This window comes from Diplotaxodon limnothrissa, linkage group LG7 (assembly GCF_057381915.1).
Source record: "Diplotaxodon limnothrissa isolate DT_005_m linkage group LG7, D_limnothrissa_male_GT1.1, whole genome shotgun sequence".
NCBI classification, from domain to species: domain Eukaryota; kingdom Metazoa; phylum Chordata; class Actinopteri; order Cichliformes; family Cichlidae; genus Diplotaxodon; species Diplotaxodon limnothrissa.
Genome location: NC_140602.1, coordinates 60,010,556 through 60,026,468, shown reverse-complemented (window position 1 = coordinate 60,026,468; position 15,913 = coordinate 60,010,556). Strand labels below are relative to the sequence as shown.

The window sequence follows — 15,913 nt, the reverse complement described above, 5'->3', positions numbered from 1 at the left end:
CAACCCTATGTAGGTGCAGATGTGTATGTGTGTATACCTGTCCATGCTGAAAGGGAAGCAGAACTTGGACACAGTTTTAAGAGTTTCCTGTGGTACAAAGAAAGGGATTATAAAGTACATTAATCCATGAACAAATTTAGAGGGGCTCAAATGGAACATGTAATGTGAAGCTATCCATAGAGAACAGTGTGCATAGAGGCATTTACATTATTGACACTACATAATAATTAAAAATTACATAAAAATAATGCTTGTCAAAGAGAAAAAGTGAAAGCATGGTATGTACAACTGTAGAAAAGTACAATACATAAAAAAAAGAAAATGTAAGACCTGATCTCTGTAGTCGTCGGGAAACTGCCGACGAACCTCTGGCCCTGTTAGAAGCATACAGACAGAAAATGACTTCACTGAAATCACCAGCTTCCTTTCAACAAGACAACCCTAAAGACTATGACCCAATCCATGAGGCTTAGGGGTTTCCCCACTTTCAGTATATGTATGAGGAGTCGCTGGCAGACACATTCAGTCTTGTACGCACATGATCTCTTAGTTAATTTCTGCACCCTTAACTCACAGTGCTGTGACATTAAACCTTAAGAGGAAAAAAAAAACTATGAAAAATCTTCTATCATCATCTTTTTTTATGTTTAGACAAAATATGCAAATTAATTATCTGAGAGTTATCACTCACCCCTTTTGTAAAAGAGAAACCTGACTGACTTTGAATTTAAACAGTTATTCTCATAAGAAAAGAAAAAAAAAGCAGAAAAAGTACAAATAAAAAATTGAACAAATCCAAGTGACCCAAAAATTTGCAGTTCACATGCATGAACTTGAGTGACATCCCATTCTTAATGGGTTTACTATGATAACAGCTTCAGCTCTTTTGGCAAAGCTTTACACGATTTTTAGGTTAGGTGTTTATAGGAATTTTTGACCAATCTTCCAGAAGGGCATTTGTGAGGTCAAACACTGATGTTGGACAAGAAGGCCTGGCTCACAGTCTGCCCTCTAATTCATCCCAAAGGTGTTCTGTCGAGTTGAGGTCAGGACTCTGTGAAGACCAGTCAAGGTGTTCCATACCAAATTCCCCCCATCCATGTCTTACGGACCTTGCTTTGTGCATTGGTGCACAGTCATGTTGGAAAAGGAATTTTTTATTTTGTTGCTACACCAAAATCATGTCTGCACTCATCAGCAGATTTGATCATCACTGTATGTTCTGCCCAGGAGGTGAGCTTGAGCTTTACTGCAACATGTTGAGTGCTGCACTGTTCCCTCATATGACAAGGGAGAAACAATGTAAGCAAGGGTATAAATCCCCCTTACAAATGACACTTCTAATATAAGCATTCTGCTTAAAACAGTAAATAAAAAACAAATGGATATTGCATCTTGAAGACTGCAGTTTCATCATTTCCTCTGCAAACAGGATAAAATTCTTAGAAATACAGCCAACAACCTCTCCTCGGTATCCAGGAAATTAGTCACTTGCTGCAGATAAAAAAACTTTAGAGACAGAGTTGAGATATATCACCATAACTCAGCTGGTGCCATCATCTTAACCTCTTGAAATGTTCCTACTGACATAACTTTTTTCTTGCTAGCCAAAAATTATGAAATAATCACAAAATAAAATTAAAGTTTACAATAGGGCTGAGCCATATCATACCGTTCACAGTAATACTGGTATAATGTTGGGCAACGATAAGAAAATGAAATATCGTGATAGAATATGGGTAAAAGGTGCATGCACAGTGTCTTTGTTTTCATACACACATGGCGGAAAAAGCATGGCAGCGACGGAGAATGAGAAGGGCGAAAGCGGATCGTTGAATGAAACAGATGAACCAGAATTGGTTTGTAAAAATGCTGCAACTTCAGTGTGGAACTGGTTTAGCTTTCGTCCGTCAGATACACAACAAAGCACTATTTTTGGTAGAGCATGCTAGCAGGCCGTCTTTATTACCGTGTTTTTTGGAAAATACGGCACACTTAAAATTAATCCTTTGATTTTTCTGAAAATCGACAGTGCCCCTTATAATCCTGTGCGCCTTATGTATGAATTCTGGTTGTGTTTACTGACCTCTAAATTATTTTATGTGGTACACATCTGTCAAAATCTGTCAAATGTTTCAGTACGACTTTGCTAAGCTACGAACCCGCACCGCTTGATGAATTGTCAGAGCATTACGGCTATCGTAGGCAGGAGCCTCGCGGAGTGATACGTACTGTGCTTCAACATAATATTATCGTATTGTGTGTATAACCTCTTTTTAAGTTTTGTGGATATTATACATGGTTATGCTGAGGATATGTCGGCCAATTTCCACTGGAAAGGCCTTTTGGTTAAACTGTCAGCAAGGAATTTGCATTTGCACTGTTAAATTTTTATATTACTTCAATGCACATAAAAAACAGCTGCTTGTTTAAGTGAAAATACATTGCTGGGGTTTTCTTTGCACTATAAAGTTGTGGAGTTGTAAAGTATTTTGTCTAGTGTCAATTATATTGTCAGTTATATCGTTATCGCAAATTTTCAAATGTATATCGCTATAAATATTTTTGGTCATATCACCCTGCTCTAGTTTACAAAACAGTACACTGGCACAGGACCCTTTATGTACTAATCCGTGACTTGTTGTCAAGATTTCATAATTACTATAACCAACACCCCAAGGTTTGGGCCATTCCACTCTATGTGTGGGCACACTTCATCAACAGATAGGACAGAAGAAAAAAAGAGCAATTTCACATTTCCACATTACCAGAAATCTATTAAAAGTAGTGTAAGGGAAGTGGTAGTGACAGAGATATTGACATGATAAAGCAGTGTAGTTTGTTGTCTGCTGCAAAACGTGTAAAAAGTGTACCAGAGAACTATCCACAGTAATATGCAACAAATGGTGTGGCCCTTCTCTCAACGTTTTGGAATAAGTATGAGATTGCACAAAGAGACAGGAGGCCTAAATAGCTAGCTTTATTCCACCTTCTCTTTCGGGAAAGGGTAGGCTCGACTTTATTTTTCCTGCGGAGGCTGAACATCCTCTGAAAGCTGCTACAGATGTTGTATCAGTCGGTGGTTGCTAATGCAATTCCCTATGCTGTGGTCTGCTGGGAGAGCTCTACCAAGAAGAAGAACAATCACTGGCTGAATAAAATAATCAAGAAGGCAGGCTTGTTTGTTCGACCCTGTGGTGGCAGTGTTAGAACAGAGAATGCTGTGTAGTTTAAAGTCAGTTGTGTACAGAGAAACTGAGGAGGTCTTTGGTTCCCCAGGGGATCAGACTGCATAAAACATTGGAGGGGAAAGTGCATTAGGTTGGGTAAAAAAAAAAAAAAAAAGTCCCAAGAAAAATATTCGATTCCAACTGAGTTTTTTTTTCTAGTGTTAGAGAATGGAAGGTAGATAACCAGCAGTGAAAATTGTATTATGAGCAGATGTGGATACTAAGGATGTGTGCAAAGAGTCAACTAGACTACTAACTGTTAATAATGTGACTAGGCAGTACCAGATGTAATACTCATTTAATCTAATTGTTCACATTTTAATTGACGCCCAAACTCGGCAAACTGTTATGTTCTAAGTGTTATACAGCTGTCTTCCACCAGATATACCATAATTCAGTGAATAAAACAAACAACAAAACAATATCAATACAAACAATATCATCCACCAGGACGACTCAAGAAGAATGTGATTACTGGTTTCAAATGCCTTTATTTGGACAACTTTTGGAATTGTCCACTAAATGGTTCTCAAATGTAACAAGATATCTGAGTGTTTCTTAGTCTTAGACTAGTCATCTAGTCAAACTTTATTTCCTTGCTAAGTCAGCTAAGAAATTAGTTGGTTAGAACATTTCTAGTGGATACTATGATGACAAGAACTATAAAGATATGATAAAGATGATAAATCGATTTATTTTCCACGTTAATTAAGTACGTCTGGTTTGGTCAGGGTATTTTTATAACTATAACCAGAGAACATTTTGTGATTAATGCCTTGAAAAATTCTGGTAATTCTAACCTTGAAGGGGTTCTATGTATTGAAACATATTGGATTTTACATTCATTATTACTTGTTTATGTACACCTAGTTCCATGATCAATATGTAAAAGAAAATGTAATTTTTAAGGACTTACCAGAACTGTGGATGCCTGGGTTGGCCACCTCCATATACACCTCAAAGGTAGACTCAGGGTTCTCCCTGCAACAAATAATAAAAAAAAATAGCTTTATGGGCGCCAGTTTAGTTCAGTTAGATGAGCAGGCGACCATATGCAGCATGGCTGAGAGCGGCTGGCCCCAGGTTTGAGTCTGACCCACGGCCCTTTGCCACATGTCTCCCCTCTCTCTTTCCCGTCAGTTCTCACTGCATCCATCTAATAAACCCAAAAACAAAGGCCAAAAAATATATTTGTAAAAAAGCTTTGTTTACTTATGTTGCATACAAAAATGAAAGAAAATATAACACAAGAAACATATAACCAAGAATTAGACATCCATCAAAAAGATGAAGGAAGAAAACTGGTAAAGGACACTGCAAAGTGGCCTACACGAAAATTGAAAGAGCAGCAGGAATTTCTGGTAAGTACTGTAGTATTAATGTTTCTCATGGTGTCTGTGCACATATGTCGAGATCTGTCCACCATATTGGGTGTGATACCACAGGGAGAAATATTCCCAGACTGACTGGCAGTGGTTCCTGGAGGTTACTGGCTTTGGGAGAAAATGGTTGCAAAGAAGGTGCTCCACCAAAGACAGCCTAATGATTGCTTTGGTTAAGTGACTGCTGAGCTACAGCCAGGAGGTAGAGCAGGTCTCGCAGCATATAGGGAGTGCAGAATTATTAGGCAAGTTGTATTTTTGAGGAATAATTTTATTATTGAACAACAACCATGTTCTCAATGAACCCAAAAAACTCATTAATATCAAAGCTGAATGTTTTTGGAAGTAGTTTTTAGTTTGTTTTTAGTTTTAGCTATTTTAGGGGGATATCTGTGTGTGCAGGTGACTATTACTGTGCATAATTATTAGGCAACTTAACAAAAAACAAATATATACCCATTTCAATTATTTATTTTTACCAGTGAAACCAATATAACATCTCCACATTCACAAATATACATTTCTGACATTCAAAAACAAAACAAAAACAAATCAGCGACCAATATAGCCACCTTTCTTTGCAAGGACACTCAAAAGCCTGCCATCCATGGATTCTGTCAGTGTTTTGATCTGTTCACCATCAACATTGCGTGCAGCAGCAACCACAGCCTCCCAGACACTGTTCAGAGAGGTGTACTGTTTTCCCTCCTTGTAAATCTCACATTTGATGATGGACCACAGGTTCTCAATGGGGATCAGATCAGGTGAACAAGGTGGCCATGTCATTAGTTTTTCTTCTTTTATACCCTTTCTTGCCAGCCACGCTGTGGAGTACTTGGACGCGTGTGATGGAGCATTGTCCTGCATGAAAATCATGTTTTTCTTGAAGGATGCAGACTTCTTCCTGTACCACTGCTTGAAGAAGGTGTCTTCCAGAAACTGGCAGTAGGACTGGGAGTTGAGCTTGACTCCATCCTCAACCCGAAAAGGCCCCACAAGCTCATCTTTGATGATACCAGCCCAAACCAGTACTCCACCTCCACCTTGCTGGCGTCTGAGTCGGACTGGAGCTCTCTGCCCTTTACCAATCCAGCCACGGGCCCATCCATCTGGCCCATCAAGACTCACTCTCATTTCATCAGTCCATAAAACCTTAGAAACACCAGTCTTGAGATATTTCTTGACCCAGTCTTGACGTTTCAGCTTGTATGTCTTGTTCTTGTTCAGTGGTGGTCGTCTTTCAGCCTTTCTTACCTTGGCCATGTCTCTGAGTATTGCACACCTTGTGCTTTTGGGCATTCCAGTGATGTTGCAGCTCTGAAATATGGCCAAACTGGTGGCAAGTGGCATCTTGGCAGCTGCACGCTTGACTTTTCTCAGTTCATGGGCAGTTATTTGGCGCCTTGGTTTTTGCAATTTTGAGACTGCTGCATCCCTCTGCAAGATATCTCACTATTTTTGACTTTTCTGAGCCTGTCAAGTCCTTCTTTTGACTCATTTTGCCAAAGGAAAGGAAGTTGCTTAATAATTATGCACACCTGATATAGGGTGTTGATGTCATTAGACCACACCCCTTCTCATTACAGAGATGCACATCACCTAATATGCTTAATTGGTAGTAGGCTTTCGAGCCTATACAGCTTGGAGTAAGACAACATGCATGAAGAGGATGATGTGGACAAAATACTCATTTGCCTAATAATTCTGCACTCCCTGTATATACCTTTTTACAAGAAACTCACCTAGAAGACAGTGAATATCTTAGGCTAAAAACCTAGTTGGGTGGGTCAAGTATGTTTTTCTTCTTTCACAGCAAGTAGTAGCATAGGTGTAGCTGTATTAATACATAAATGGTAAAGGTTGGTCAAGTGAGCTAGAGATAAATATGTGACAGGTTTTGATTTTTCAGGGAGTCTTACATGGTGAGGAAATTACCATTATGAACATTTACTGTTCACTAAATTATTCTTCAGAGTTCATACTCAAAACATTTCCAAAATTTGTAGAACTATCCTCAACAAAGGTCTTGATAGGAAGAAATTTCAATCGTTTATTTAATCCTTTAGTCGACAAACATCCGCTGTGAAACAGACTGTGGGCAGGCACAGGGGTTTGGCGCATTTGAGAATTATGTCTAAGATCTACAGTTCCTCATCATCCATATCGCCAGACAACAAGGCAAAGCAGTGGAAATCTTTCTGTCAGATGACATCATTTATCCAATGAAAGAGTTGAAATTAGTTGTAGACCATGCACTATGTCTTGGGGTTTTTTTTGTCTTTTTATTTTACACATCGCCCCAAAGTTCAGGGATTGCAAGGGGTGGGTTTAAAAAATTGATTTTCCTATTCAAATCAGTTTTAGTTTGAATAATGCAATATCGATTCATTAAATCCTGAATTGATTTTTAAATATATTTATTTAGCCAGAAACACCAGAATCTCAGCTTAAAGCTCACAAAACTATTTCAAAAAACCACCAAAGAGTTATAACACCAAATGATTAAAGAGCAGGTAAACACATTCCACAGAAAGATGTAAATGCAAAGCACAACCCGGCGGCACGAACACAGACAACTCATCGGGTGCTAAAAGTCGACATCTCACAGATTCTGAAGCTGCAGGTTTGTCACCCTCCGACCAAAATTCACTGAAAAAGCAGCAAATGAAGATCAAACTACGCTTCGCATTTGAAAAATATTTGTCATAAATTCCCACAGGGTACTTCCAGTTTACCACCAAAAATTTGTGTTTCTGCATTATTCACTTGCTTACTAGGCACCAGTCTACCGTTGTGTGTGGTGCTGTCGACTTTTTTTTTTTTTTAAATGAACTCCGACCAGAAAGCCTAATTTCTGCTGTTCAATACCAAATAAGTGTAAACTTTTACAAAATATGCCAAATTGCAAAACGCTGAGCTATGTCTTTAATAAAACCTCTGTAACTTAGCTCTGCTTCACTTCAGCAGCATCAGGTAATGTTTATCTGTTGATTCATGGATTTCTTCTGTTTTTGACATTCTGCAGAATATTTTTAAGCTGGTTATCTGCTATAAAAAGCCAGGCCAGGAAAATCTCCTTTATGTTTTTCTGTGTTTTATCCTCAGCTACTTTGACACAAAGGCATCTGTTATGATGCTTACACCTCTGATACAGTCTCACAACTGTCAGCTTTGGTTTTATACATAGACATAAAAAATTTTAAGTATATGGATATATACTGATAAATTATCATAATTATAATATGTCTGACTGTCTGAGTTAAATTGAATCGAATTGAAATCTTGAAATTGAATTAGTTATAGTAATGAGTGATGATATCCAGCCCAAACTGTAAGGATTGTTCTTAAAAAGCAGGCAAAGTAGGGCCTCCACATAACCCTACTAACATGGTGTCTCAACACAGTGCGGGACTTTTCTTACTAAATCTGTCCTTATAGTGATATAAATCTCATAAATACACCATATCTGTATACCAAAGCCAATCTATAGATCAGTTGTCCTTTTCTATCATGCCACGAGAGTAGCCTGCAGTCATCGTCTCTGCTGCACTTCTCAGTCCTGAAAAGTAGCATCCGGTTTTGGGGGAAAAAAAACATCTAATGCAGTTACCATGCTTAAAGTGGCTACATATCCACTCACTGTCAGTCACCGCTAACCGCGCGGAAAGCTTTGAGTTACTAGTACACCTCAGTGTCATTAAAAATATATAAATAAAAGGTTCTTATTTTTTTGTTTTGTTTTCCAGGTCCCTTCAGTGTTTTTAGCCAGGGCCTCATACTCTACGATATCTTCTCCATGACTCTGTGGAACACTGCTAACACAACAGTTTTAACTAACGCACCGAGAAATATACTTACTTGATTCGAGACCCCATCCTCTATTTGGTCTCCCCGCCGTGGCTGGCAGCAGACGCGTCACTCCGTATTTTTCTCAAGCTAACCTGCCCGTCACACACAACAGTACACCGCCATGGTGAATCGCCATGCGTAAGTCACGCTCCACTTTGTGCCGCTCCTGGGATTTGTAGTCTTCTAAATAGAAGACGTGAATGTCAATAACATACAGCTACCTAGTATTAGAAACTACAGCTTCCACAATACGTACAAGACGATTGGGTCGCGTGGTGCTGTAGCCGATAAAGTTTCTGTTACTCAGCATTTACTGTAACGGTAGCTCCAGTGCAGTTTATTACATCATTTTGAGGTTTTATAGCTAATAATTAAAAACAGTTTTGGAGATAATTTATAGTTTAATATAAAGTAGTAATATTTTCTACCAATATTAATTTTGAAATAATCTAAAATATAAATTATATTATTTATGTCACAAACATTTTGTTTTTAAATGTAATGTAATGTAAAAGGAAAATAAATGAAAATGACAGCTACGTGGATTAACAAGAGGAAAAATTGGGGCGGATGCTCCAAAAAACAGCAGATTTGTGTGTCCTGTGTTTTTTCCTACAGTGAAGCTGTTTTTTCCAAAACACTAGAGCAAAATAGAAAAATGATAAAACAAAAATTCCCACAAAGTTTACATCTTTGTTCTACTATTCTCTAAACTGTTCAAAAATATTTAAATGAACCTTCTGAAAACACATCAGACCTCAATAGGAAAAAAAAATTACACTGGATGTCTATGCTGATGTGGACTGGATAATCTGTTAGGATGCCACATTGTTTGATGGAAATGAAAATTATCAACCTACACAGGGCTAAATTCAAAGATAGTCCAAAAATCAAAGAGGAAAAAACTGATGCAACAGACTAATCTGTTTTTGCTGAAATTTCATTGCTGCAATTCAAAGTGGTATTCAGCAGTTTATATAGCCTCTACATGCTTGTATGCATGACTGACAACATTGGGGCATCCTCCTACTATGATAACAGACAGTATCATGGGGGATGTCCTCCCAGATCTGGACCAGGCCATCACTGCCCCACAAACTGAACCAAAATATAATGTCCAAGAGGCTTTCTATTAGAAATAGCTCAGGCGAGTTTGGGGGCAGGAGGAACCTAGTGCACAAGCTTTGGCTGTGACAATGGCTCCAAGGATTTCATCCCAATGTTGAATGGCAGTCAGGGTGCCGTAGCCTAACCTGTAGAGGTCTGTGCGTCCCTCCATGGATATGCCTCACCAGACTATCACTGACACACCACCAAACACCAAAACTTTTACAGGCAGCATGACATTCTCCACAGCTTCTCCAGACCCTTTCACTTCTGTCACATGTGCTCTTGGTGAATCTGCTCTCATCTGTGAAAAGCAAAGGGTGCCAGTGGTTGGCCTGCCAATTCTGATATTCTATGGCAAGTGGGCTCCATGGAGCTGGACAATAAGCACAGAGCCTACTAGATGGCATCGGGCACTCGTGCGTATACACACACACACACACACACACACACACACACACACACACACACACACACACACACACACATATATATACTTTAAATATATATTTATTTTCTCAGTTTACAGCACTTTTGTTATAAATGTTGGTCAGGTTGTTTTAGTTTAATTATGTTTTGGGTGTGGTTCACACTGCAGAGACAAAAAAGGTGAAGCTTGAACTAGTCTGGCTCTGTCCCTATTCTTAGTTCTGTATCAGCCTGCAAGCCTGGACCATAAGATTTGCAACAACACCTCCTTGAATTCTTTTGTTAAAACCCTGTAATTAAAGGCTGCACTTCAATCGCATATTGACGTTTGATTGATGCTGAATCCACTGTGATGGTGTACAGAGGCAAAAAATATATAAAATCCCAACAAACAAACAAAAAACAACACTGACCCAAATAACCATGGCAAAATACTATTGCCAAAGCATCAAAAAAATACATATACAAATAATTAACACAACATAGCTTAAAACAGCACAAGGATAAACGTATATTAATTCAGTTTAATTAAATATGCTTGATAAATAAACAATTGTAAAATGTATGCACCTGTGTGTGTTCAGGTCTCTCATTGTTCTTTGTTCTTTTTTTTTTTTACATTTTGATACAAAAGTTTGCTTTAGTAATTTTGTCTTACAGATCCGAACAGATTAAATTATGTTCTTCCTTGCTTTGTTGTTTTGTAGTTGTTTCCCCCCCGAATGATTAACGTTTAATAGAAATTTCATCTCCGTTTCAACCTCATCTGTCACCACGTTTTTTTCTTTCGTTTCAACATGTTAATTTATACAAATCTATTTTCAGACCAGACTCTTAAAAAAAGCCCCATCCCGTATGCAGGAGACTTAGAAGCAGGGCGCGGAGACTACTGACCCACTTTGCTCAAACACTTCTCACAATTTCGCGTCCACTTTAGCAACCAGAGACTGAAAACTTTGTCGTATCTTTCTGTTATTCAGTTATCAGCGAGCTCTATTGAACAAGCTGCTGGACAGCGAGCGGGGGGCGATTGAGAGAGACTCGGGGGCGGGAGAGAGAGACTCGGGGGCGGGGGTCTGACTCACATTGTTGGTGTGAGGAGTTGCACAACAACACGAACTAACAGAAGTTGTAAAATGTGGAAGGCCTTCACGCCGCAGGACATTACTGACTCCTCTCCAGGTAAGACACAGTCAGTAGTAAGGAGACGGTGGCAGCTCGCAGAATTGTGCAGCAGCTCGCTTCAGTAAGTTCGTGTGTGGCTGAATCATAACACGCGTCATGGAACAGGATACAGCCTCATTTTGGAGAGCTGCACAACCTTCGTAGCAGTTAACTAGTTAGCAGCAACGTTAGCGTGCTGCTTACCCGGACAGAAACGAGACCTTATAGATTCCTGGTCTATAGTTTAAACATAATATTATATATTTTTTTCTATTTTAAACAATCGTGCTGCACCAGGCCCGGAAAAGAGCACGCAGCAGAACACTTGGACTGAAATTCACATCCATTTAATTTCCATGTTTCCATTGCCACTTTAAAGTAATTATCGGCGACCTGTCACTCAAGCTAAATGAAGTAATGGTGAGTGTTATTGGGGTAATTCTCGTCTCTGCAGGCTCTTCTTTCACAACAGGAAACCACTGCAAAACTCGTAACTTCTGCAGCTCCTGGTTTATCTTCCTGTGAATATAATTTTTGTACTTTTGACTTAGACCAATTTGGATTATACATTAAGTTAGTCGATTACAACGTGAGGTAATTGGGTAGAACAGAGATGCGGCATTGGGTGTATTATGTGATAGCATCTCTGGCATTAGTTTAAAAATACACACAAAAAACCCCCAAACAAAACACATCCATATAACAATGACAATATTTGTGTATCAAACATGAGTAACAAGCTGTACCCCCACCCCTCCTGTCTGGGTGTGTGGTTTCTGTGTAGAAGTGAACATTATATGTAGAAACAGTATAAGAAAACCATTGTACTTGTTTAAATTTCTTGAAGAGGTTTCAACTCTCATCCAAGAGCTTTTGCAGTTCTAAAACCAAATGTTGGAGAGTATGGAACGCCAGGACTGCCATAATGAATTAATTAAATACATCATTAAATAATTAATTAAATGTGGCAATAATTAATTAAAATTGGAATTAATTAATTAAATAAATAGTTATGACACATGTAATTAATTAATTATTGACACATTTAATTAATTATTTATGTATTTCACATTTTAATTAATTATTGACACATTTAATTAATTAATTATTGACACATTTAATTAATTATTTATGTATTTCACATTTTAATTAATTATTGACACATTTAATTAATTATTGACACATTTAATTAATTATTTAATGATATATTTATTTATTTCATTTTGGCAGTCCTGACGCCTGGCTCTCATCATGAAATAATTTTATCTGTCAGCCTCACCCATCAAACTCAGGGGGCGGGGTTAACGCTGATCGAGTCAAAACCATTGCTTTGGCCTGGTGGCCATTGTTTCTAGCGCACAACAACCGGCATGTGGAAGCTAACAGAACTGAGCTTTGAAAAACCCTGTTTGTGTGTTACCAAATACCGTTTTAATATTTTTTTAGCCGAGAATGTAGTGGTTTAATCTTCATGTGTCTGGTCGGTTTGTCAAGATACAGCCTCTTTGCAAAAGTGTTTCGATGATTTCGGAGATGTCTGCCCAGTCTCACGGCAAAGCGTGGGATAGACCCGCTCGCCTCGCAAGCAATCCCACCGACAAAGCGCAGGCCCCGGTACACAGCTGTAGTAACCCCCGCTGACTTCTTTTACTGAGGTTATATTTATCGGTGTTTTATTTCCTGATGTTCTTATGTGTCCTACGTGTTTCAGTCGCCAATTCTGAATTATAACTAACATTAAAAACATGTTTAAGGAGGAGAGAGAGCAAATAAATCTGTTTAACATCTGATCTTTGGGTTTTTGTTCAGTAATCAGCGTGACCTGTGTATAAACACATAAAAGAGATAACGTTGGTGTTTCCGTCATGTAGTAACTGCTGGCTTTAACTGTACAAAGGTTGTTCGACACTATGAAACACATACAGACTTCATGATGTTCGGCTAATATTTTTATTGTGAATATTAATCATGCTGACCTCGCTCTGTACACCACGCAGCGAGGTCAGCATATCCACGATATCCTCAGCTCCATGAGTTAACACAAAGTTTCCCAGCTGACTATCTAACTGCCAACTATTCCAGAGACGTGAAAATATACAGCATAAAGAAAAGTGTAAGAGACTCAGCAGCAGATTAGAATAACAGTTATACATTTAATAAATCACCAAATGAATCCAAGAAACGAGCAAACCTGTTCCGACAATTTGAATTTGTATTCCCTCAGCTGCAGACTCGGTGCTGTTTAAATGTTTGAAAAGGAAGATTAGATATAAACAAACGTATAGTGGCCTCAGCAGGCTATTACTGAAATACACGTGCTATATCATAAACTATGATATAAATAGGGAGGTCCTATTAACATGTTTAGTCTTAAAGGACACCTTCCTGCCTTTAGTCTCATTCATGAGCAGTATTAGTTTTCTTCTAACATCCAGAAGTCTGCACCATGTGTTTCATAGTTTGTAACAAGCCTTTGACAGGTAAACATAACATGACCGAAAAAGCAAAAAAAAAAAAAAGAGAGAGAGAGAGAGTGTTGACATAAGAAGAGAAAATTCTCTCAATTATGGAGACAGACAAATGGTTCATTTATGTTTGATGTGTGTTTATTCCTCCCTAAATATCGTCGGTGAAGTTCGCCATGCATGTCAGATTTTCCTGCGCATTTTTATACCTCTGCCAACAGAGAGAGAAAAAAAATCACATTCTAACAGACAGCTGGTGCTTAGAACACAGTTGAATAACTATTAAAAAACAGATGATATTTAGATGATAGTTCAGTCTAACACATGTGCCAGTGAACCATTAAACGTCTGTGAAACTATGCAGTTATGAAACGTAACTTTAACCTCAGCCAAACCGATTTGCTCAGTTGTAAATAAAACAGCGAAGTAAACGTGACCCGACAGACAGAACCTGAGTGAATGAAGTCCAGCGTTTAACCACTGAGAGCTAAAACTCAGCTGAGGTTTCAAAGCTGTGTGCCGGTGATTGGACATCAGCCGCTGATGAAGCTGTTCGCCTATAAAGTGCTCTGTAAGGAAACGAGCTCCAGCAGCTCTGCGCTCGGGGAAAACACTATATTTACTTATCTTGTGCAGAAAAATGCGCTGACATTGCGTTATATCGAGCACCGGCTGCCCAGTTAAACTGTGACTATCACCAGGTAACTAGGCGTGTTTCTTGAATTAGCAGCAGGTGTTAAACAGCTGACAGATGAGGAGGAGGATGCATGCAGGTAAACTGAGGGTCTGTTGAGCTGATCGCTGGTTTCGTGAGAAAAATGTCAGCTCGTTCTTTATGTTACAGAAGCACAGAGACACAAGACCAGGCGGAAAGAGACGATCGTTCGGTGAGAATCTGCGAATGCAACATGTGGAACACGGAGAGTGGAATATGTAAACAAACCGGTTAACGTAACCCCCTCGGTGCACTCTGCATGCTAATTGTTAGCAGAGCTAGTGAAATCTCTGAAAACATCTGAGCACTTTTGCAAACATGTTCTATGTTGACAACCTGACCAGACATATGTCGCGACATTCGCGGCTAAAACACTGTTAAAAGTGTAGCTGGTGACAGAAAAACTACACCACCACCATTGCTGCCTGTGATTTGATCTGCATTCTGGGATAACTGGCTGCCCCAAGTCTGCACAAGCAATCGATTATCTAGGATCGACCTGTTTTGACTTACTTTGCACGGCAACCAATCAAATGTTAGAGAAGCTGCATGGGCAGCGTTAACCCCGCCCCCTGAGTTTGATGGGTGAGGCTGACAGATAAAATTATTTCATGACGAGAGCCAGGCGCCAGGACTGCCAAAATGAAATAAATAAATATATCATTAAATAATTAATTAAATGTGTCAATAATTAATTAAATGTGTCAATAATTAATTAAAATGTGAAATACATAAATAATTAATTAAATGTGTCAATAATTAATTAATTAAATGTGTCAATAATTAATTAAAATGTGAAATACATAAATAATTAATTACATGTGTCAATAATTAATTAATTACATGTGTCATAACTATTTATTTAATTAGTTAATTCCAATTTTAATTAATTATTGCCACATTTAATTAATTATTTAATGGTGTATTTAATTAATTCATTATGGCAGTCCTGGCGTTCCATAGGAGAGTACCAGGTATTGGGGTTTGTCCTTTAAGATGTTTGTTGACCCACTCCTTATCATATGCTCATCACATGAGCCAAGGTGTGAAAAAAAGGTATGGGTCATTACAACTAGAAGTTTTAGGTGAAACCACTGTGAGATGTTGCCTCACTCTATCATGTGACCTGTTGAAATTAATTCAATTCAATTCAATTCAATTTTATTTATATAGCGCCAAATCACAACAAAAGTCGCCTCAAGGCGCTTCATAGATACAGAGAAAAACCCAACAATCATATGACCCCCTATGAGCAAGCACTTTGGCGACAGTGGGAAGGAAAAACTCCCTTTTAACAGGAAGAAACCTCCGGCAGAACCAGGCTCAGGGAGGGGCGGCCATCTGCTGCGACCGGTTGGGGTGAGAGAAGGAAGACAAGATAAATTACCCAATTAAGTTTTTGTTCTTTTACCAACAGTAGCCAAAAGCCATTGGGCAATAGTTTCATAGAGCACTCGACATCTTTGAATATGAAAGGAAAGGTTGAGTAGTAAGACTGTCTACACAGGAAGCGACTAATAGTCATGTGGCATCCAGAGATTGCCAATGACATTGAGCAACTTCAATCAACAA

At 38.6% G+C, this 15,913-nt stretch overlaps 2 protein-coding genes across 4 annotated transcripts in view; one reads left to right on the top strand and one right to left on the bottom strand.

Moving 5' to 3' along the window:
* The window catches only part of dennd1a (DENN/MADD domain containing 1A), a 40,444-nt gene extending 31,854 nt beyond the window's left edge, over positions 1–8,590 (bottom strand). For both annotated transcript variants that reach the window (XM_085360081.1, XM_085360082.1), the window contains exons 1-4: positions 8,471–8,590; positions 4,147–4,211; positions 331–374; positions 38–87 (exon numbers count right to left, since the gene is read on the bottom strand). In XM_085360081.1, coding sequence (XP_085216207.1) covers positions 38–87; positions 331–374; positions 4,147–4,211; positions 8,471–8,487 — 176 coding nt within the window. In that variant the 5' untranslated portion in view covers positions 8,488–8,590. The remainder of the gene's footprint in view (positions 1–37; positions 88–330; positions 375–4,146; positions 4,212–8,470) is intronic.
* A 2,509-nt stretch (positions 8,591–11,099) lies between these two features.
* The window catches only part of nek6 (NIMA-related kinase 6), a 31,954-nt gene continuing 27,140 nt past the window's right edge, over positions 11,100–15,913 (top strand). For both annotated transcript variants that reach the window (XM_085360080.1, XM_085360079.1), the window contains exon 1: positions 11,100–11,179. In XM_085360080.1, the coding sequence (XP_085216206.1) occupies positions 11,134–11,179 (46 nt within the window). In that variant the 5' untranslated portion in view covers positions 11,100–11,133. The remainder of the gene's footprint in view (positions 11,180–15,913) is intronic.